This window comes from Cetorhinus maximus, chromosome 12 (genome assembly GCF_964194155.1).
Source record: "Cetorhinus maximus chromosome 12, sCetMax3.hap1.1, whole genome shotgun sequence".
In the NCBI taxonomy this organism is placed as follows: domain Eukaryota; kingdom Metazoa; phylum Chordata; class Chondrichthyes; order Lamniformes; family Cetorhinidae; genus Cetorhinus; species Cetorhinus maximus.
This window is the reverse complement of record NC_135890.1, coordinates 13448122-13471547: the sequence shown is the minus strand read 5'-3', so window position 1 is coordinate 13471547 and position 23426 is coordinate 13448122. Positions and strand designations below refer to the sequence as shown.

Sequence of the window (23426 nt, the reverse complement as noted above, 5' to 3'; positions counted from 1 at the left end):
TGCCTTCAGTTGCCAGGGCGCTAGGCTCTGGAATTCCCGCACTAAACCCCTCTGCCTCTTGACCACCTCTGGTCCTTTAAGGGGCCCCTTAAAACCTACCTCTTTGACCAAGCTATCACCATCTGCCCTAACATCACTTCATGTGGCTCAGTGTAAAACTTTGATTCATAACATTCCTGTGAAGCACTGTGGGAAATTTTATTAAGCTAAGCACACCATTAGAGATATAAGTTGTTGTAGTAAATGAGACAGACAGGCATCCCAAGTTTTTAGACTTTTTCTCTGAAGTGAACCCAGGATATTCTCTGAATTTGGTTACATTTATCACTTAGGCAGCCAATGATGAAATAGTAGGCAGTCCAAGTATTTGATCCAATCTCATTGTGCACGGTAGCAGTGTGTTGGTGTCAATGTGAGGGAGAACATCGGGGTTTGAGTGATACCCATGAAAAGAGGGCGCCTCGCAAAGTTTGATCCCGTGACTACTTGTTGCTATGGCTATATACCAGCTGGCAGGTTTGATTGACAGCCCTCTGGGCACCTTGCCAAGTGTGATGATGGAACCGTCATATCTGAATTATTGCATCACCTTTATTTTTGCACTGTGTTCGGAGAATCTAGGACGATTGATTCTCTGTCATCCACTGAATCTGAGAGAGAACCATGTGAACAGCAGATAAAGGTCATCTTCACAGAGAGAAATCCTAGCAAGGCCATTCATGTAAAAAGAAAGACGTGCATTTATAAAGCACATTTTACAATCTCACGACATCCCAAAGCAGCTTACAACCAACGAAGTACTTTTTGAAAATGTAGGGCAGCCTAGCGGGCAACTCACCTATCCCCCCCCACCCATGTAATGGAGAACAGGTCATGGGTGGGTGAGAAGGAGGTGGACTGGGCACTGAACATATTTTACATGCTCCCCACCCCCCCATCAAAAACACACCCAGCGGGCACCATAAAATCTAGCCCATAATCACTATTGTAATGTAAGAAGCAAAGAGTCCAATTTGTGCACAATTTGTCCCACAAACAGCAATGTGATAATAGTCAAACAATCTTTTTTTGTGAAGTTGATTGAGGGATAAATATTGGCCAGGACACTGGGGACAACTCTCCATCTCCTCTGGAAAATAGTGCCAAGGGATGTGTTTTTTCACAGAGCTATAAAAGGAATCGTACATCAGATTATTTAGTTTATAGCTTTTGGCTTGCTGATTAAAATGTCTATTTTGTGACAGTCTGTATATTCGGTTTACAATGGCTGACTCAGAATCACCCTTTAGGTGAATAAAAGTTATTTTTACTCACATGCCTAGCTGAGGTAAAGAGAGACAGGCGACCTGCTTTTAATCTGGAGCAAGAATCAGGCGAGCAGGAGCCAAGACAAGCAACAGGTGATAGTGTTTGGGGTTGTTTGTGAGGTGCGTTTCATAGGATGCGTTTGAGGGAGGTTTGACAGTTTGTATGTAGGGAATGTTTGAGTTGCAGAGAGGTGCAGGAGCAGAGTGAATTACGACAGGCCCATCAACAGTGTAACAGGGAAATTCAGTAAGTGACTCCAAAGTTTCAACCTACTCTGTGAGAGGAGTACCCTCGACTGAGTTAAGATACAGGTGCCTCTTACAGAATCTCACACAGACCACCAAAGGTCAACAACAGCAATGATTGAATATTAGTAAAACCTTATACAGCTTACATTATACCCTTCTTTAATCATTCTACAGCTCCAGTGGCCATTTTATGGTAATATCATGTACAGCTGCCAGTAAGAGATAAGAAGTCAAGTGTTTACAGATGAAGCTGTCGTAAGCCAGCTTGCTGCTGATAAGTACTAACTATTCAAGCCTCTCAGCCCTCCTAACAGAGAAGTCTCTGTCTGCTCTTTCTTTCCCAGAATAGGGGTAAACAGGCACATGTTTTGTTTGAGAGTTGAGCATATGAGAAATATCATTCAATACTACAGCAGTTGTTAACAAACCCATTTAGATTTGGAAAAATTTTCCAAATGTCAACAGTGGCAGAATTTAATAGACGTTTCTTTAACAGAAGCTAAGCCAGTGATAAATCATTGTCTGGTCTGTTCTTATATTAAAGCTGTAGCAGCCCACAGTTCTTCCCCTGTCCAATGTGGTGGGACTGCACCATAAGAGTAGATAGGTGCTTCCACAGCTTCTGGGTCAGCTGTGCTCAGTGGGCCGGGCTCTTGCCTCTCAGCCAGAAGGTTGTGGGTTCAGAACCAGACTGCACTCCCAATGCAGTACCAAGGGAGTGCAGTGTTGTTGGACAGTAATGTACTTTTTGTGCCATCAGGGAGCTTCCTTGTCAACAGATGAAGACATCGAAATGCACGGTGGAAATGAGTTAAAGACAATAGAAAGAACTTGCATTTATACAGCACCTTTCATGACCTCAGGATGTCCCAAAGTGCATCGTTACCTAGTAAACACTTCCACGTAGTGTAGTCGCTGCTGCAATGTCGGAAAATGCAACAACCATTTGTACATAGCAAGCTCCCACAAACAGCGATGTGATAATGATAAGATAAACTGTTTTAGTGATGTTGATTGAAGGGTAAATATTGGCCTGGATGGAATCACGCAAAGGGGTTTTTTACTCTTCCCCTTGCTCAATTCACACCCACCTCCCCCTGCCCTGCACCCCCCAATCCATTGAAGGCATGGGGATGTGTACCCTCAGTAGGAGATATTAGTCACTTCATAAACCGTCTAATTCACTGAGCAGTTGTTACGTGTTGACAAACTGAGCCATAGAGACTATAAAAGGGCATAAATTCAATTCCCAGGAGTAAAAATTGAGTTAGGTGTTGGCACTGGCGAGCGATATCACATGGGCTGCATGTTATACACCCTATCTGATATTCCGTTCCGGTTCAGTCAGTGGAATGTTGGGTGGGGTGTATAATGGATGGCTGCCAGCTCCATCCTAACACTCCAGGTGAATTTCTCAGTTCTCCCCACCCCCCCAATCTCTACCGAGCTGGTTGGTCGCTGTTGGGGGTGTGACAAATGGCCTCAGTGCATTCCAGCCTATGAAGAAGAAAAATCACTCAGGGTGCCAATCCTGACTGGCACTGTCTGGGAAGCCATCCTGGAAACTGTTGTGTATGTGTAGGTTTCACTATGAGAGCATGTGTTATAACCATTGGGAAAGACTGAACAAGCTGGAGCTCTGTGCTTGAGAACAGCGAAGGCTTGGGATGAACTCATCGAGGTCTTTAAAGTTACAAAGGGTAGAGATAGAGAAAATGTTTCCACTTGTGGGAGAATCCAAAACTGGGGACCATGATAGTCATTGATAAATCCAATGAGGAAGTCAGGAGAAAGGCCTTTACACAGCGAATGTTTAGAATGTGGAACTCACTGATACAGCAGTTGTTCAAGCGGAGTTATTTAAAATCCCAGAGAGAAACTCTAAACAACTGTCATAACCTATATTTTTCAATTGGTATGTTTGAGATGCAGCTCAAAATTCAGGAACAAGACCTCTCGAGAGGTTTTTATATCAAACTAAATGAGATATTTATTAATTTACAATGAGGTATTAAACACATACACATGGCTACAAATTACTACCATCATAACTTTTAACAAATTCCCAAATTAATCTCCACTAAGGCAACAACAACCCTTAGACTTTAAGCAGATACCAGGCAAAGCATTTTCACCTTACAAATTCAAATTGAGGTTCCTTTTAATTTGGTTCCTTTGCAGACAGTTGTAAGTTTACAGGCTTTGACCTTACATGCCCTCTGCTTCTTTCTTCTATCTGAAGTCAAATAAATAATTGACTTCACTCAATTTCTTTTCAATCCTGTGAGGCCCACTAAATCTTGCATTTAATGAATCACCTGGTACTGGAAACAAGACTGCGAGTTTTAGCTTTCTTATCTGCCTTCACTTTCATCACTTGCTGTGATATCTTTAACTGTTCCTTAGCCAACTCACATGCTCTGTTCAATCTTTCCCTGAAATTTGATACATAATCCAGGAGAACAGTTTCTGAATTTTGACCCACCGATTTCTCATGAATCAATTTCAGTAGTCCCCTTACCTCATGACCATAAACTAGTTCAAAAGGGCTAAAACCAGTCAATGCATTAGGAATGTCTCTAATAGCAAATAACAAAAATGGAAACCCTGTATCCCAATATTGTGGATAACCCTGACAGTACGTTCTCATCATAATTTTTAAAGTTTGATGCCATCTTTCCAAAGCTCCTTGTGACTCTGGATGATAAGTTGTTGACTTAAAATGTTTTATCCCCAAACTGTTCATTACTCCCTTAAACAGCTGTGACATGAAATTTGACCCCTGACCTAATTGTATTTCTTTAAGTAAACCAAATCTTGTAAAAAAATTTAATTAACTCCTCCGCGATCTTCTTGGTTATAATATCTCTTAAAGGTATCGCTTCAGGAAACCTGGTAGACACATCCATTGTTGTCAGTAAGTACTGATTGCCTCTTTCAGTCTTAGGGAGGGGTCCTACACAATCAATCGTGACCCTGGTAAAAGGTTCTTCAAACGCTGGTATTGGGATTAAAGGTGCCTGCTTAATAGCACCACATATGCTTTTAAGGGGGAGATGGATCCATTACATGAGGGAAAAAGGAGGATAGGCTGATAGAGTTATATGAAGCAGAGGTGGGAGGAGGTGCATGTGGAACATAAGCACTAATGTAAATCTAGAACAATCTAGCCCAAAGAGTTCCTGCCTGTTCAGTTGGGCTGTATGGTCTGTTTCTATGTAGGAATATCTTACTCGATGCTTATCAATACATCATATACTGGTTTTTAGGCAAGATGCTACTCAGCAGCTGTGGGATAACATGCCAACAGGAATCAGAACCTCAGGAGAGGATGGGGGAGACAAGAATTTGATAGAAACCTTTACAATGTCACTACGCAAATGTAGGACCGACTGACAATGAGCAGCGGCAGGAATGTTTCCACTTATTTCTTCCGTGCAATTTGAAAATATTCTAACGGCTTGCCTTAATGTGGTTTAATAATTCTAGAAAGGCTATCAGAAGGAATACGGAGAGCGACTGGCTAAACTGCTCTGCTCGAAAATTAGTGAGAAAGAAAATCTCAATATGTTTAATCACTGCGAGATCAAACTCAGCCCCGTGGAAGAATTCAAGGAGAAGCTAAATGTCGACATCTCTTTTAAAGGTTAGATTGTTTGTTAACATTTTGTACTCATAATGGCTCATCTCCATTCTGCTCCCAACTCTATGGGAACTGGTGCCTAAGCACAAACTGAAAGAATCCCCCACTATCAACATCTTAGGGGCATTGACCAGAAACTGAACTGGACTAGCCACATAAATACTGTGGCTACAAGAGCAGGTCAGAGGCTAGGAATCCTGCGGCGAGTAACTCACCTCCTGACTCCCCAAAGCATGTCCACCATCTGCAAGGCACAAGTCAGGAGTGCGATGGAATACTCCCCACTTGCCTGGATGAGTGCAGCTCCTACAATTCAAGAAATTTGACACCATCCAGGACAAAGCAGCCCTCTTGATTGGCACCCCAACCATAAACAATCACTCCCACCACCACCGATGGCAGCAGTGTGTACCACCTACAAGATGCACTGCAGCAACTCACCAAGGCTCCTTAGACTTTCAAACCCACGACCTCTACCATCTAGAAGGACAAGGGCAGCAGATGCATGGGAACGCTCCCACCTCGAAGTTCCCCTCCAAGCCACTCACCATCTTGACTTGGAAATATATCGGCCGTTCCTTCACTGTCGCTGGGACAAAATCCTGGAACTCTCTCCCTAACAGCACAGTGGGTGTACCTACACCACACGGACTGCAGCGGTTCAAGAAGGCGGCTCACCACCACCTTCTCAAGGGCAATTAGGAATGGGCAATAAATGCTGCCGTAGCCAGCAATGCCCACATCCCATAAACGAAATTTAAAAAACTCCCCATGATAGCTCAGCGGGCGAACGCACAGCCCCCTTCTCAGTTGGAATTATTCCAAATGGACCAGCAAAGATTCCATCCCTGGTTTGCGCTGAACCAGCAGAGCCACTGCTGTTGACCTCAGCATACGGTGTGTGCGCGCAGGAGGGACCTGGGTGCCCTTGCACATGAATCACAGAAAGTTAACATGATGTACAGCAAGCAATTAGGAAGACAAATGGTATATTACCTTTTGTTACAAAGGAATTGGAATATAAGAGCGAAGAAGTCTTGCTGCAATTATACAGGGCATTGGTGAGGTCACACCTGGAGTACTTTGTGTGGTTTTGGTCTCTTTACTAGGGAAGGATATACTGGCCCTAGACGGAGTGCAACAAAGGTTTGCTACTGGTTCTGAGGATGAAGGAATTGTACTAAGAGGGTGGAGCAATGATTGAGTAGACTATGCCCATATCCCCTGGAGTTTAACAGAATGATTTCATTGAAACACTGAAAATCTTAAGTGTAGATGCTGGGAAAATGTTTCCCCTGGGTGGGGATTCTAGAAAACAGAGTCACAGTCTCAGAATAAAGGGTCAGCCTTTTACGACTGAGATGAGGATAAATTTCTTTACTCATTGAATTTTGAATCTTTGGCATTTTCTATCTCGGAAACCTCTGGATGTTCAGTTGTCAAATGTGTTCAAGAGTCTTTGGAATTCTCTTCCTCAAAAGGCGGTAGATGCAAAGGGTGGAATCGTCCCAGATTCGCACTAAGTGTGGTAGCGGGCGGGTAAAATGACATTTGACCCCCCCACCCACGATGGCGGCTTTTCACGCCGTATTGTCCCAAACCCGCCGCATTAATTATGCATTCCCTGGGAAACATGCCGTTTCCATGGTGGGCGGGCTCTCATTCGCCCACCACGACATCACCTCGCCGCTTCATCACACCGGGCGCCATTTTTAAATTCCAGCCACGCCCTCACCTCTCATTGTTCCCAGCCCACGACAGCTGTAAAGAAGACTTGGCCCTGAAAGGCAAGAAGTCTGCAGCCCCCAGGTTCAATGACACTTCCCTCGAGTGCTTTTTGGATGCAGTGGAGACTCGCCGTGGTGTCCTCTACCCCCGCTCAGGCCGCAGGATGGGTAGGGACCTCACTAATCCTGGGAGGCGGTGGCAGCGGTGGTCAGCGCCAATACCCTGCAAAAGAGGCCAGCCACCCAGTGCTGTTACAGGATGAACGGTCTCATCTGTTCCACCAGGGTAACTCACTCTTCTCATCACTCTCAACTCACACACTCACAAACCCATCACACATCCTCAGGGATCTCACACCTCAAGGGACAACATCACTAACTCTCACACACACCCTCACATTTCCAGCAGGCTCATATCCTCTCGCGCTCACATCCTCATCCTGACCATAACTCTGCTCACCACACAAACATTCTACGCAGCGCCATGTGTCCTGCTCACACTCTCTCCAGCTGTTTTCATGCAGGAGAAGATGGCTCACATCGGCAGGGAGGGTTCCGAGACCGGGGGAGATGGGGTAGGGGGTGGGGGGAGGGGGTGGGGGTGTGTAGTGTGGCCCACATTAGGCCCCTCACTCACTTTGGGGAGTGTGCCATTGCGCTGACTGGTGAGGACGTGGACCATGCCTGTGGTGACGGTGAAGTCAGCGGCGAATACCTTAGTGAGGGTCCTGCACCACATCATCCCTCCCTCAACGCAAATGTGGGTGCTCTCTCTCCTGCTTTTGACTCTGCTGCCACGCACTACTTGTCTCACAGTTACACAGTTATAACAGCCCTACAGAACAACAGCCAAAAAAACATGTTTGGTCAAAAGTATACAATTAAACTACCTTTCTGGCAACAACCCCTCATAAATTTTTAACCATAAAAATTCAGTAAGTATTACCCAAGTCAAGGGACTTTTGTCACTTTAATAAAGGTACGCCTCACGACTTCCCAGACACTTCCACTCTGATGTGGAATTCCAAAAGGAGGTTCAGAAACAAAGTGTTTCCTAAAACAAAGACTCTCCCGGCTTAACACTGGGTGGCAGCTTCCAATTCGAAACCTTCACAGTGTCTCAGCAGCTCACACAGAGAGAAGCTGGCCTTCAGTGGGCACCGCCCCCCCCAACAACCCCACAACAACTCTTTGCAGTTAAACCCCCCTTTCCTTAAATATCTTTTTCCCTTTTCATCCCGTTACATTGTCCTCAAACCCCTTTGACACTCCAATTCCCCCACTATAAAAATCTTTCATGTTTTCTATTTTGCCTCTACTTTCAGGTCAATAAAACTTAATATACCTTCCCCCATTTACTCATGGAACCCCTGTAGGATGCAAATATTCCTCGCTACCTCTGAACTCCCTTTTGAAATTGAACAACTGAAAAAAATCAATTTCCCAACTTATCGCAAAATGCAAACTTCAGATCCAACCCATTTACTTGTAGTTCAAACGCACCCTAGCCTCTATTTACAAATGCACAAACCTAACACCTTTAACCTTTCATCTCTTAGACCTCACAGACAACCTGTCTCCAGTAACCTTCTCCCTGTTTAATTAACGCTGGACACATACACACCCACACAGCTTTCCACACAGAAAACATCATCACAAAAATGTAAAAATATACATTTCTCATCGCAGCCAGTCATGATCTTGTTAACCAGGTTGGTTGGGCCAAGTAGCCTACTCCATAAGACATAAGACCATAAGACATAGGAGCAGAAATTAGGCCATTCGGCCCATCGAGTCTGCTCCGCCATTCAATCATGGCTGATAAGTTTCTCAACCCCATACTCCAGCTCCTATTGCCTATGTTTTTGTGTGGAACAATGGCAAAAAGTTGAGAGGAGCTACATCTTTGAGCAAGCTTTTGGTCACCTGTCCTAATATCTCCTTACCTAAGCCAACGTTAAATTTTGTTTGATAATGCTGCTCTGAAGTATAGGGTTGTCAAACCTCCCAGATCGCCCTGGAGTCTTCAGGAGTTAAGGATTGAACTCCAGGACTACGTGAGCAACCTGGCAGCCAAATGAGAGGAGAATGAAAAAAGTTGTGTACTTTTAAAAGAAATTCCTTTGAACACTTTGGTTTCTTAGTTATATAAAGATCAGGCCTGGGAGCGAAGGCTGGTTGGCTGATGGTCAAAGAATGATCCAATCAGGTGATAGAAAGAGCCTCTTCACTTTCTGATTGGCTTAGGTGCACCATGAGGATGGACATATAAGGAGATAAGGGGGGTGGGGGCAGTTACAGTCAGCAGGTCACATGATGAAACCTTCAGTAAGAAACCCAACCAGATTAGACATTGCTAGTGAAGCCCCTTGAGATGTTTGACCATGTCAAAGGCACCATAATAAATGCAGGAGCTTGTTGCTGTGGAAGAATTGGCTGGGAGCAGATGGATATAGCCATCTACGCTGCCCATCCTGGCATGTTCTCAGCACACCATTCCAAACCGAGAGGGAGGGATCAAATGAAGAGCCAGGGGTTCTGCAGTGCGTGACCTTTGACAGACTGGGTACTTAACCTCAGCACAAACAAGGAGAGCGGGTCAAAAATGCTTCTCATTTCTAAAGTGTTATTTTTCCTTCACAGTTGATGAAAACAAAATCAACGAGGCTCTGACAGATTTGAAGGGAAATCTGAAAGAGGTAATTTTTAATATTACTGCATATTCCAATTTTTAAACAATGTACAATGTTTGGACTGATTCAGTTACGTGCGCTGGGCGATTCAGAAACAAAGACATCAGAAAGTCAAAGGTGAAAGAAGAGCCATTGATCCCACTACATCCAGGAATGTCTATTCAATCATGGATTTCCCCCTTGCAGTTCATCAGTTCATGACCCACCCCTTCCTTTCCCCACACTACTTTAAGGAAATTCAATGGGGCCATTGATTGTTCTAAGCGTTGCATTCCTGACAGAGGAAACTCAGATGCATCATTTTCCAGTGTCCATTAAAGGGAGAAACATAAAGCAGCTGCCTTTATATATGGGGATATTTTAACCGTACCACCCTCCACACCCACTGACAAAAGTTAACAAAACGTGAAATCAGGGAACAGGTAGGCCACCCTTCCTAGAGGGGCAGAGGTTTAATTTTAAATGGCAGGGCCATGTTCTGAAGACACCACGATCAGGATAGGATGCACGCGTGGTTTGAGCTGCCACACTGTCTCGGACATGCCAGTGAAAGCTGGCAGGCAGCAGGCAGACTGCACCCAGATCACTTGCAGGCCCAAGTACATTATCTTTCGCAACTTGTGGGCTGGGAGAAGGGGGATTGCCGCCTCTGACCCCACAAGGGAACGTCTGCTTTCTACTTACTTGTCCCATACCATCCTCTTTTTGCTTTTTTTTGCCACATTCGTTCATTCGGGATGTGGGCGTCGCCGGCCAGGCCAGCGCTTGTTGCCCGTCCCTAACTGCCCTGGAGAAGGTGGTGGTCAGCTGCCTTCTTGAACCGCTGCGGCCCCTGTGATATGACTTCATGATGATACAGGTGCAGCTGTCTCATCTGGGAGATCTAAAGCAAACAGCTTCAAAATCTGGACCAGGGTCAAGAAAGGCTGTGTGATAGCCCCCCTACAATTTACAATCTGACAGTGGTTATTCACCTCCTCAAAGATCAACTGCCGTCTGGCGTCAGCATTAAACGTCGCCTAGATGAAAAACTAACCTCAGCCGCCTCCACGCCAAAGCTAAACTGACCACCATAGACGTCATTGATCTAGTTTGCAGGTGACTGCAGTGTCGTTGCCCTGTCTGCACCAGATTTGCAAGCCGCTCTTGATCTCTTAAATTCTGCACACAAGAAACTCGGCCTGTCCTTGAATGTTGCCAAAACAAAACTCATATCAACCCACATCTGGTTAGCCAAATATTCCACCTCCCATATATATTGAAGGAGAGGCTCAGGGGTAAGTTGAGCACGTCCCACACCTTGGCAGCCACCTCTCTCAAAAGGCCACCATTGACAAGGAGACCCAACACCAGATCAGCGGCACCAGCTCAGCCTTCCACAAACTACAGCAGTGAGTGTTTGACAACAAAGATCTCCGCAAGTCAACAGAAGCTCTAGTGTACAGAGCAGTTGTTGTCACCACACTCCTGTACTGCAATGAGGCCTGGACTGTGTATCAGCGCCACAAAGGAGCGTTGGAGAAATTCCGTCAGCAATGCCTCTGCCACATCCTCTGCATCCAATAGGGCTGTTGAATAAATGCTAGTGTCCTCCTAGAAGCCAGCTCCTTAGCATTCAGGCAAAATTCCCTGCAAAATCAACTACGATGGACCAGACACTGTACCCAGATGGCCATAAACCATCTCCTCAGCCAGGCCCTGTTTTCTCAACTCTCAAATGGTCAACGTTCTTGGGGGAGGATAAAGAAATCACTTCAGAGAGACCCTGAAGCTCTCCTTGAAGCACAGTAGCGTCGACATTAATGAGGAGCTTGCTACCAATCCTTCAAAATGGCAATAACTTGTCCATCAACCTGCATCATGCTTTGAACACAAGAAATAGGAACAAGAGTAGACCATATGGCCCATCTGTCCTGTTCCACCATTCAGTATGATCATGGCTGATCTTGGGCTTCAACTCCATTTTCCTGCCTGTTCCCCACAGCCCTTAATTCCCTGAGAGACCAAAGATTTGTCTATCTCAGCCTAAAATGTATTCAACAATGGAGCATCCATTTAAAAAGTTAGTATACAGGTACAGCAAGTAATTAAGAAGGCTAAAGGAATGCTATCCGTTATTACAAGAGAAATTGAACGTAAAAGTATGGATGTTATGCTTCAGTTATACAGGGCATTGATGTGACCACATCGCGAATACTGTGTGCAGTTTTGGTTCCTTTATTTCAGGCAGGATGTAAATGAATTGGAGGCAGTTCAAAGGAGGTTTACTAGAGGATACCTGGAATGAGTGGGTTGTCTTATGGGGAAAGGTTAGACAGACTGGGCTTGTTTCCACTGGAGTTTAGAAGAGTGAGGGGTGATTTGATTGAAGTATACAAGATCCTGAATGGCCTTGACAAGGTGGACATGGAAAGGATGTTTCCTCTTGTGGTTGAGTCCAAAACTAGGGGGCACTGTTTAAAATTAGGGGTCGCCCTTTTAAGACAGAGATGAGAGGAAATTTTTCTCTCAGAGGTTTGTGCAACTTTGGAATTCTCTGCCCCCAAAGGCAGTGGAGGTGGGTCATTGAATATTTTTAAGGCAGAGGCAGATTGATTCTTGTTAGACAAGAGAATCAAAGGTTATTGGGGTTAGATGGGAATGTGGAAATCGAAACACAAACAGATCAGCCAGATGGAACAGGCTCAAGGGGCCGAATGGCCTGCTTCTGCTCCTATTTCCTATGTCCATACATATAGGGAGGCAGTGGTGTAGTGGTATTGTTGCTAAATTAATAACCACAGAGACCCAGGGTAATGCTCTGGGGACCCGGGTTTGAAGCCGGCAGATGGTGGAATTTGAATTCAAAAAAAATCTGGAATTAAAAGTCCAATGATGACATGAAACCATTGTCGATTGTCATAAAATGTCACTAATCTGATGTCCTTACCTGGCCTGGCCTATAGGTGACTCCAGATCCACAGCAATGTGGTTGATTCTTAACTGCTCTCTGGAATAGCCTAGCAAGCCACTCAGTTGTATCAATCCGCTAAAAAGCCTAAAAGGAATTAAACCGGCACCAACCGAGGGACTGGAGCCAACAACAGCAATCGCAGCTCTATCAACCCTGCAAAGTCCTCCTTACTAACACCTGGGGGCTTGTGCCAAAATCGGGAGAGCTGTCTCACAGACTAGTCAAACAGCAGCCTGACAGTCATCCTCATGGAATCACACCTTACAGATAATGTCCCAGGCACCACCATTACCATTTGTGGCACATTGCTATTAGGTTGGGAGGGAGTTGCCTGGGGAGCCCTCAACATTGACTCTGGACCATATGAAATCTCATGGTATCAGGTCAAACATGGGCAAGGAAACCTCCTGCCGATTACCGCTGTCCCTGTCTCTGATGAATCAGTGCTCCTCCATGTTGAACACCACTTGGAGGAAGCACTGGGGCTGGCAAGGGCACAGAATGTACTCTGGGTGGGGCACTTCAATGTCCGTCACAAAAAGTGGCTCGGTAGCATCATTACAAGCCGACTCCCAAAGGACATAGCTGCTAGACTGGGTCTGCAGTAAGTGGTGAGGGAACCAATAAGAGGGAAGGACATATTTGACCTCTTCCCCACCAACCTGCCTACAGCAGATATATCTGTCCATGACAGTATCAGTAGGAGTGACCACCACACAGTCCTTGTGGAGATGAAGTTCCGCTATCACATTGAGGATACCCTCCATCGTGTTGTGTGGCTCTACCACGGTGCTAAATGGGATAGATTTTGAACAGATCTAGCAATTCAAGACTGGGAGTCCATGAGGCGCTGTAGGGCATCAGCAGCAGCAGAATTGTACTCAAACACAATCTGTAACCTCATGCCAGGCATATCCCCCACTCTTCCATTACCATCAAGCTAGGGGATCAACCTTGGTCTAATGAAGAGTGCAGGAGGGCATGCCAGGAGCAGCACCAGGCATACCTAAAAATGAGGAATCAACCTGGTGAAGCTATAACACAGGACTACTTGCATGCCAAACAGCATAAGCAGCAAGTGATAGACAGAGCTAAGCGATTCCACAACCAGCAGATCAGATCTAAGCTCTGCAGTCCTGCCACACCCAATCGTGAATGGTGATGGACAATTAAACAACTCACTGGAGGAGGAGGCTCCACAAATATCCCCATCCTCAATGATGGAGGAACCCAGCACATCAGTGCAAAAGATAAGGCTGAAGCATTCGCAACAACCTTCAGCCAGAAGTGCTGAGTGGACGATCCATTTCAGCCCCCTCTAAAGGTCCCCAACATCACAGATGCCGGTCTTCAGCCAATTTGATTCATTCCACGTGATATCAAGAAACAGTTGAAGGCACTGGGTACTGCAAAGACTATGGACGTTAACAATATTCCAGCAATAGTAGTGAAGACTTGTGCTCCAGAACTTGCCGCGCCCCTAGCCAAGCTGTTCCAGTACAGCTACAACACTGGCATCTACTCAGCAATGTGGAAAATTGCCCAGGTATTTCCTGTACACAAAAGGCAGGACGAATCCAACCTGGCCAATTACCATCCCATCAGTCTACTCTCCATCATGAGTAAAGTGATGGAAGGGATCACCAACAGTGCTATCAAGTGGCACTTGCTTAGCAGTAATCTGCTCACTTACTCAGTTTGGATTCCACCAGCTCCACTCAGCTCCTGACCTCATTACAACCTTGGTTCAAACATGGAGAAAAGAGCTGAACTCAAGAGAGTGACTGCCCTTGACATCAAGGCAGCATTTGACTGGGTGTGGTGTCAAGGAGCCCCAGCAAAACTGAAGTCAATAGGAATTAGGGGTAAAACTCTGCTGGTTGGAGTCATACCTAGCACAAAGGAAGATGGTTGTGGCTGTTGGAGGTCAATCAACTCAGTTCCAGGACATCACTGCAAGAGTTCCTCAGGGAAGTGTCCTCGGCCCAACCATCTTCAGCTGCTTCAGCAATAACCTACCTTCCATCACAAGTAAGAAATGGGGATGTTCACTGATGATTGCACAATGTTCAGCACCATTCACGACTCCTCAGATACTGAAGCAGTCCATGTCCAAATGCAGCGAGACCTGGACAATATCCAGGCTTGGGCTGACAAGTGGCAAGTAATACACGGACCACACAAAGGCCAGGCAATGACCATCTCCAATAAGAGAGAATCTAACCATCGCCCCTTGATATTCAATGGCATTATCATCACTGAATCCCCCACTATCAACTTCCTGGGGATTACCATTGTCCAGCAACTGAACTGGACTAGCCATATAAATACTGTGGCTACAAGAACAGGTCAGAGGCTAGGAATCCTGTGGTGAGTGACTCACCTCCTGACTCCCCAAAGCCTGTCCATATCTGCAAAGCACAAGTCAGGAGTGTGATGGAATACTCTCCACTTGCTTGGATGAGTGCAGCTCCCACAACACTCTGCTGGACACCATCCAGGGCAAAGCAGCCCACTTGATTGGCACCCCATCCACAAACATTCACTCCCTCCACCACTGATGCACATTGGCAGCAGTGTGTACCATCTACAAGACGCACTGCAGCAACTCACCAAACCTCCTTAGACAGCACCTTCCAAACCCACGACCACTACCATCTAGAAGGACAAGGGCAGCAGATAGATGGGAACACCACCACCTGGAAGTTCCCCTCCAAGTCACTCACCATCCTGACTTTGAAATATATCGCCGTTTCTTCACTGTCACTGGGCAAAAATCCAGGAACTCCCTTCCTAACTGCACTGTGGGTGTACCTACACCACATGGACTGCAGGGGTTCAAGAAGACAGTTCACCACCACCTTCTCAAGGGCAGTTAGGGATGGGCAATAAATGCTGGCCTAACCAGCAACGCCTACATCCTATGAATGAATTTTTAAAAATACGTGTTCAACTGTGTTCACAACCCTCTGGGATAGGGAATGCCAAAGTTTCACAACCCTTTGAGTGAAGTAATTTCTCCTCATTTCAGTCCTAAATGATTGGCCCCCTTATCGTGAGACTGGGCCCCCATGATTCAGATTCCCCGACCAGCAGAAACAATCTCTCAGCCTCTACCCTATCAATCCCCTTCAGAACTGTGCAGTTTCAATGAGATCACCTCTCATTCTTCTAAACACCAGGGAGAACAGACCCAATGTACTCAAGCCACTCATCAAAAGACAACCCCCTCTTCCCATGGACCAATTTAGTGAACTTTGGGTCCCAACGCCTTAATGATGAGACAGAGGGACGGCAGAAAGGAAAGAAAAGGAAGCAAATCCTGCAGGCCACACCCCACCACCTCATGGGACAACCTGTACCCTTGTGCGCAAAGACCCCTGGGTCGAGAATCGGCCTGCTCAGCACCCCCCGCCCTGAAGACCCCCCGGCAAAAAACCCCACAACCCTTGAGAAGAGGTCATCCTCGAATTGAGGGACACCTGATGATGAATCACTCTCACCAGCACCCCTGCCCCCTCACCCTGTCTCACACCTTCATCCTCTTCGTTCTTTCCCGTCTCCTTTCCCCGGCTCTGCATTTGCTTAAAACGCTGTTAAGTCATTGCCGATGAGCAGTGACTGAGCTGAGATGGTTTACTTTTCGCAGATGCTGTAAATGAAAAAAACAAATGCTGCAAGGCAGATTTCTAGGTGTTTTACTTGTCCTTTTGTCTGGTTGAATTGTCAGTCCTACTCACTGTCCCCTTCTCTTTTAGCTGGACATCCTGTTCTCCCCTAACAAAGGAGCCAAGAATGAACGGCAAGAAGCAACAGAGCTTAAGAAGCTCGTCGCCATGGTGGTCACTGGCTCATTGCTGCTGCTCGTGTTCCTGTCCGCCATCGTCTACAGGTGTTCACAGCGTAAATCACAGCACAAGAAGGATGAGGTGAGTGGCAGCCCGGCTTCCTTTGGAGGGCAACCCCTGCCCGGGTTGCCAGTGAACAGCCAGCACAGTTAAAAATGGAGTGTTAGCTAAATACCCGCCATTGCCTTCAGCAAAGGCACCAGAAAAGTTGCCAGGTTACCGGACTCCGCTCCTCTCGGCTAGAGCGGCGGAGGGATTACATCGTGGTTCCAGCTCCTGGTCACAAACGCTGGGCAGAAAGGTCGGCAAAGAAAGGAGGGTGGGACACACGGGGATGGGTGGTTTGACAGAGCCCTCTTGTAAAATGCCGTGAGGGGCACAAAGAGCAGCTGCGGGCCATCCAAGAGGGATTCAAGACTGGTATGGTCGCAGGAGAGTAGGGAGGAGAAGCCAGTAAAAGTTAGAGAAGAAGGGTACCAGCAAAACTTGTCCAAACTGGTCTTGTGTACCTTAAAATGGAACTCCAGTGTTGCTGGTGCCAGTATTACTGATTTTTACTGGAATTTGAACATTTTGAACCAGTTTTTCCTTCTTGGATTAAGGAACATTCTCTGAGGGTGGGGGGGAGGTTACAGCAGGGTGGAGGGGAAAGAAGAATTCAGCCAAGGAGAAAGTGGCTGCACACCCCCAGATTCCGCCACAGAATTCTGTCCTTCCAGAGAAGCCAAAATAGACCAATTTACTCTGTAGCAATGCAGTCAGAACTTGCGTTAGCAGAAAAACAGTAAGGTAAAGGGGCATCTCTCCCTCTCTCTCTCTCTCGCTCTCCCTCTTCCTCTCTCTCCCTCGCTCTCTCTCTCTCTCTCTCTCTCTGTCCCTCTCTCCCTCTCCCTGTCCCTCTCTCCCTCTCCCTCTCTCGCTCTCTCTCTCTCTCTCTCTCTCTCCCTCTCTCTCTCTCTCTCTCTCTCCCCCTCTCTCTCGCTCTCCCTCTTCCTCTCTCTCCCTCGCTCTCTCTCTCTCTCTCTCTCTGTCCCGCTCTCTCCCTCGCTCTCTCCCTCTCTCTCTCTCTCTGTCCCTCTCTCCCTCTCCCTATCTCTCTCTCCCCGCACACCATTGTCAGTAATAGAAAGTCTTGCATTTATACATTACCTTTCATAACCTCAGGGTGTCCCAAGGTACTTTATAAGCAATGACATATTTTGAAGTGTTGTTGTTGTTGTAACAGAGGCAAAGAGGCAGCCGGTTTGTGCACAGCAAAGGTCCCACAGATAAATGTGACAACGACCAGATAACCTGGTTTGCGGTTGTATTTCAGTCTATTAATCGTACAGACTGCCAGTCAGACAAAACAGTGGCATAGAAGAGAAATTAATTCAATCAAGTCCGTGATTCTAGCCTCATTGAGCAACCAATATCAGAACTAAACGTTATTCCGCTATATAACGCCACGGTCTCAGCTTCAACCCCACCTGAACAGAAACAAGCTCCCAGCCAACCACATATCTGCATTGTCACTATGGCTGCCCATTTCCATGTCCAAAACATTGCCCGACCTCACCCCCTACCTCAGTTCATCTGCTGCTGAAACGCTCATCCCTGCCTTTTGTCACTGCCAGCCTTGACTATTCTAACGCACTGGCCTCTCACATTCCACTCTCCGTAAACTTAAAGTCATCCAAAACTCCGCAGCTCAATGCCTTAGCTGGCACCAAACCCTGCTTCCCCTCTGTCCTCGCTGACTTACGCTGCCTTCCGGGTAAAAGATGGCTCAGTTGTAAAATTCTCATCCTTATTTTCAAATCCAAAACACACCCTCATCCCTCCCCATCTCTTGAGCCACTTCCGGCCCTGCAACCCCTCCAGGATATCAGTGCTCTAATTCTGGCCTCTTGAGCATCCCTGATTTAAATTGCTCCAACGTTTTTTGGCTGTGCCTTCATCTGACTAGGCTCTAAGCTCTGGAATTTCCTGCCTAACCTTTCCTGTCTCTCTCGCTCTCTTGCCTCCTTTAACCGACCTCTTTTGGTCATCTGTCCTAATATCTCCTTACCTGGCTTGGTGCAAAACTTAGTCTGATATTGCTCCTTTGTTAAGTTAATATTATATAGATACCAGCTGTTGTGGTTCTTGCAGCAGCTTAGAAACAGGTCCTTCTGCTGCTGTTGCCTTACCCCTGCAGCTTGTTTCCAGATATACTGGGAAGCTATTGCAGGCTATCATCAGCAGGTGGCGATCTTGCATTTGACATGAGTCCCGGACTGTTTCGCTGTGTGCATTACCCAAGAAACAATGAGAAAGAAGGAAAAGACTTGCATTTCTATAGCGCCCTTCATAGCCCCCAGGTTGCCCCCTAGGGCTTTACAGTCAATGAAGTTCTTTTGGAGTGTAGCCACTGCTGTAGTGTAGGGAGTGCAGCAGCCAATCTGCGCACAGCAAGATCCCACAAGCAGCAATGCGATAACTTGCCAGAAAATCTGCTTTGTGAAAACATCTGAGATGCGCACGTTCCTGCAAAGGCCACTGGACAGTAACCTGCAGCAGGAGCCCTGTGGGATCTCTCTGCCCAACAGCACTCCCTCGCCTGGATGCAGCCAGGGCAATAAAAAAAAACCACCCAGGCAGGGGTCAGCTCACAGCACACAGACTGAAGGATTGAACCCAACCACCCGAATCCTTTTGTCATTGTTCCCTTTTCCCTCCTGCAGCGTCTGACGGAAGAGATGCGTGCCGTGGACAACGGTTGCCACGACAACCCGGCCATGGACCACTCTGAGATCGAGTCAGAAATGCAGGAGAAGAAGCCCAACTCCAAGGCAAACTACATGGAAAACACGGACATTGTGCCATATGACAACTTAATCATGGATGACTTGGAGGAGCAGGATACCCGTTTATAAAGCAGCTGAAACATAACCCCCACTGCTATCTACAGCTCCACTACACATCTGTATGATTGCTTCAATATATATATATAGATATATACTGCCAACAAGAACTGAACTCAAACATACACCCATACAGCAACCTCCTTAAAGCCATATTCTCTTTCACTGGATTGATTTTACTTTGGAAATGGGAAATTCCAGATTTATAGAGGACTGCCACAGGAACAGTAGCACAGTGGTAATATTACTGGACTAGTAATCTAGAGGCCTGGAGTCAATGCTCTGGAGGCATAAGTTCAAATCCCACCACAGTGTCTGGGGAAATTTAAATTCTATTTTTTTTTTAAAAATCAGGGATAAAAAGCTAATCTCATAAATGGTGACCATGAAGCTACTGGATTGTCCTAAAGACCCATCTGGTTCTCTAATGCCCCTTTAGGGAAGGAAATCTGCCATCCTTACCCGGTCTGGCCTGCATGTGACTCCAGACCCACAGCGATGTGGTTGACTCTTAACTGCCCCTCCGGAATGGCCAAGCGACCCACTCAGTTCAAGGGCAATTAGGGATGGGTAATAAATGCTGACCTTGCCAGTGATGCCCACATCCCATGGAAGAATAAAGAAAAATGACGCTCTTTCTTCCCAAAGGGAAGCTGAGGCCTGAGCAAGTAAAACAAACCAAATTATTCTTATGGGGAAAACTTCCACAGAATTCTCCCTACTTGCCTTTGGATGTCTAGTGGGAACCTGGGAGAAGCTCCATAAAGGCCCTTCATCAGTCTGTACCTCAGTTTCTTTGAAGGGGTGGGGGTAGGAGTGGGGTAGAGAGTTCTCCCACTGGAGAGACCCCAAGGAAATTCCAGGCGAGAGTCTGTAATCTCTGCTCTTCTCCTAGGAAATGTAGGGTTGCCAAACCTCCAGGATTGCCTTGGAGTCTCCAAGAAGCCAAAGATTAATCTGCAGGTCACTGCTGTGAGTGAAATGATAGGGGTGTCAAAAGATAATGTGCTTTTCCATTAACATTTTCCTAGAACTGCTTTTGTTCATCAGCTGTAATGCCATCTGAAAGTTGAAAAAAAATCCCTAACGTGATGGCGTCAGACGGGAGAATATGGCTTTAACTCTTTAATGCTGTACGTTCAGTCACATTTTTCATACTTGAACACCAATGAGATGGGATGGTGTATGCCCACACTGAGGCCACCTTTTAACCCAATAAATAAAACCAATGAGACAAATCAGGTTGTTAATATTTACAAAACTAGATGTCTTTCTGAACAGTGGGACTGGAGATATTGTTTTGCTGTGATGTTTCGTGTTTAAACAAATAGATGCAAATCACCTTCCCAATTTAGACCGCTCTGCAGTCATGTTGGATTGGTTTTATTTCTGGTCACTGTGGGAAAGTTGGTAAGAACCATAATTTTCCCTAAATTTCTTACCAATTATGTGAATTTGAATGATTGTTTATGGATGTTTGACATTTAAGACTCACATTCAATGTAAAGGATCAGCTGATCACAAGAATGGGACCAAACCAAGTTTAAAAGCAATGGAATGAATCTTGAGATGGGTTTGAACTTCACCTACCCCCTTTAGGCTGTCTCCTTAAGCACATCGTTAGACTCATGTTTTTTTTTAGATGTTTATCCCGGAGCAATTTAGCTCCCTAAAGAGAATTCTTACCTGATTTTAAGACATCTTAAAGTGGTAATTTAAGTTTAACTTGCAGGCTGGAGATGGTGGTTTTGGGCTCTGTCTTATGTCACTTCTCTGAGACTGAAGCTGATGGGCTGAAACCCCACGTTAGGACTTGGACACATAATTTAGGCAGATTCTTCAGTGCAATGCTGAGCAAGTACAGCTTTACCCGATTCTGCCTATCCCAGTAAAGGAAGACTTGCATCATTATAACAGGTTTCAGGGCCGCAGAATATCCCAAAGTACTTTGCAACCAACAAAGCACTGTTGAAGTTTAGTTACTGTTGTAATGTAGGAGACACAGCAGCTAATTTGCACACAGCAAGCTCCCACAAATAGCAATGCAATAATGACCAAATGATCTAGTTTTGTGACGTTGACTGAGGGATAATCATTGGCCAGGATGCCTACTCTTCTCTGAACCAGTACTATGGGATCTTTTATGTCCACCTGAAAGAGATAGGGTCTCAGTTTAACATATCTGAAGCACAACAGTGCAGCATTACCTTCGTGCTACACTGGAGTGACAGCCTAAAGCTTAGTGCTCAGGTCTCTGGACTTGAAACCAAAACCTTTTGACTCAGATGTGAGTGTTCTACTCACTGACCCATTATTTGAAGAGAAGGCAGTCATCCAGTATTCTTCCCTCAACACCATCATTCAACGCTCTGACTTTGGTAGAACCTTGGCAGGTAGACAATGGCTGCCAGATTGGCTTGAATGACAGCAGTAACTGTGCACTGCAATTCATTCTGCCTTCAATACTTGGGACAGATTCTGAGGCACATTAAGGCGCTATTTCCTTCTTTGTCTTGAAAATAATCATCGGTGCAGTAAAACCTTAGGCTACAAACCTGCCCCTGCACTTCCATCATTAAGTCCATCATACACCATGGAGGAGCAATAGATGTGATGCAGGAACATTTTAAGCTACTGCAAACAAAGCGATCACAGGAAAAGCACAGGGCACGACATGGAGCAGCTGATCAGAAAGTGAAAGATATTCCTTTTATTAGTCATCAAATAAAGCCAATCCCAAAATTCAGTAACCATCAGACCACTCACTGGGGTAGGCAAATTGGTAAGTAATTGGTTCCATTCCTGACAAGTATAGATTTTAATCAATTAATTACTCTTTACTTCTGTTTTCACACATGATTGTTTAATAAGACTGGGTGTGTGCATTCCCTGATGGCTAAGTTGGTGGATGCACTGCCTGATATCCAGATGATTGATACAGTCTGTGCATGCTCCAGGTGACGTGGTGTGCTCTGTGGTGATGTGGTTGAGGTCAGCAAGGGCAGCAGTTGGGGTAGAGAGGAGGCAAATCAGCCAGTGTTCCCTCTCTGAATTGTTATCCCATGATTTATGTGTGTGAGAGTGAGTGAGCGTGAGGGGGGAATGGATTTTGGATGGGGACAAGATCAGGTGTGTCTGTGAGGCCGCTTTAGTTGAGTAGTCCACCAATCATGAAGAATGGCCATCAGAGGCAGAAGACTCTCCTGGAAACCCAATCCTAGCAAGTGGCAGTGCTTTTCTGAGAGGAAATTGGGCGGATGGTGAAAGCAGTACAGGTGAGCTGTAAGTAATGCACCAGTGGAGGCAATCATGAATAATGCAATGATCAGCTTTCAGACTATAAAACATTTTCAATGTAACGAGCCTGGTTTTAATGGAAGGATATAGTATGTCACAAAGGGACTTCTGTATATGTTATCAATAGTTGTGTATACAAATAAATAAAGCAGCTAATAAAAGAATTCTTAAATTGCTTTTAACTCAAACATCTCCAAAATAAATCAATACTAAGTATTAGGTGCTCTTATTGATAGCCCAAGACTGGTCTTGGCTCAATATAAGCAGAAAACAAAAGACTTGCATTAAACGAGTACATTTTCAATATGTAATTCTGCTGAGTACGTGTCAGAAATTTCAGTGTGTTGGGAGCATCAAGTGAGAGAACGATGCCCTCAGTCACTACTTGAACAGGTTAACAGGAACTGGGGTTGAACAAGGAAAGGACTATCTCCCCCAATAACGACACGGACTTTGCCTTCCCCACTATTGGTGCTGCCCATCTACAGGGCCTGATATAGGACAAACAGTCTCCTAACCAGAAGGAAACAGGAAGGCAACATTGAATTTGCTTGTTTGTCCATGCCTAATGAGGAATAACTTTCTTTCAATCATTCTGGCATTTTGCAGATGCTTAATGTTGGTGGAGAGCAGTTTTCTGCTTCTGTGACCCGGATAATTTCCCACTGGGGGCCACCCGTCACGCAGCGTGTGTGTATGGGAATTGCTGGTTTAGTTGAAGTTAATTCTGCTCCTGAGGTAGTGACAGCATCAGATCGGAGTGTGGTCCCAGAACTGGGAGTGAGGAGTGTGTCAGAATGTGGTGGATACCTCTGTGAAAGTGT

The 23426-nt window shown here is 45.8% G+C and overlaps 1 protein-coding gene across 2 annotated transcripts in view; it reads left to right on the top strand.

The window, feature by feature from the left end:
- podxl (podocalyxin-like) overlaps window positions 1–22790 on the top strand; it is a 160408-nt gene extending 137618 nt beyond the window's left edge. For both annotated transcript variants that reach the window (XM_078553052.1, XM_078553051.1), the window contains exons 5-8: window positions 5046–5202; window positions 9570–9625; window positions 16331–16501; window positions 19126–22790. In XM_078553052.1, coding sequence (XP_078409178.1) covers window positions 5046–5202; window positions 9570–9625; window positions 16331–16501; window positions 19126–19317 — 576 coding nt within the window. In that variant the 3' untranslated portion in view covers window positions 19318–22790. The remainder of the gene's footprint in view (window positions 1–5045; window positions 5203–9569; window positions 9626–16330; window positions 16502–19125) is intronic.
- Window positions 22791–23426: the final 636 nt, after the last annotated feature.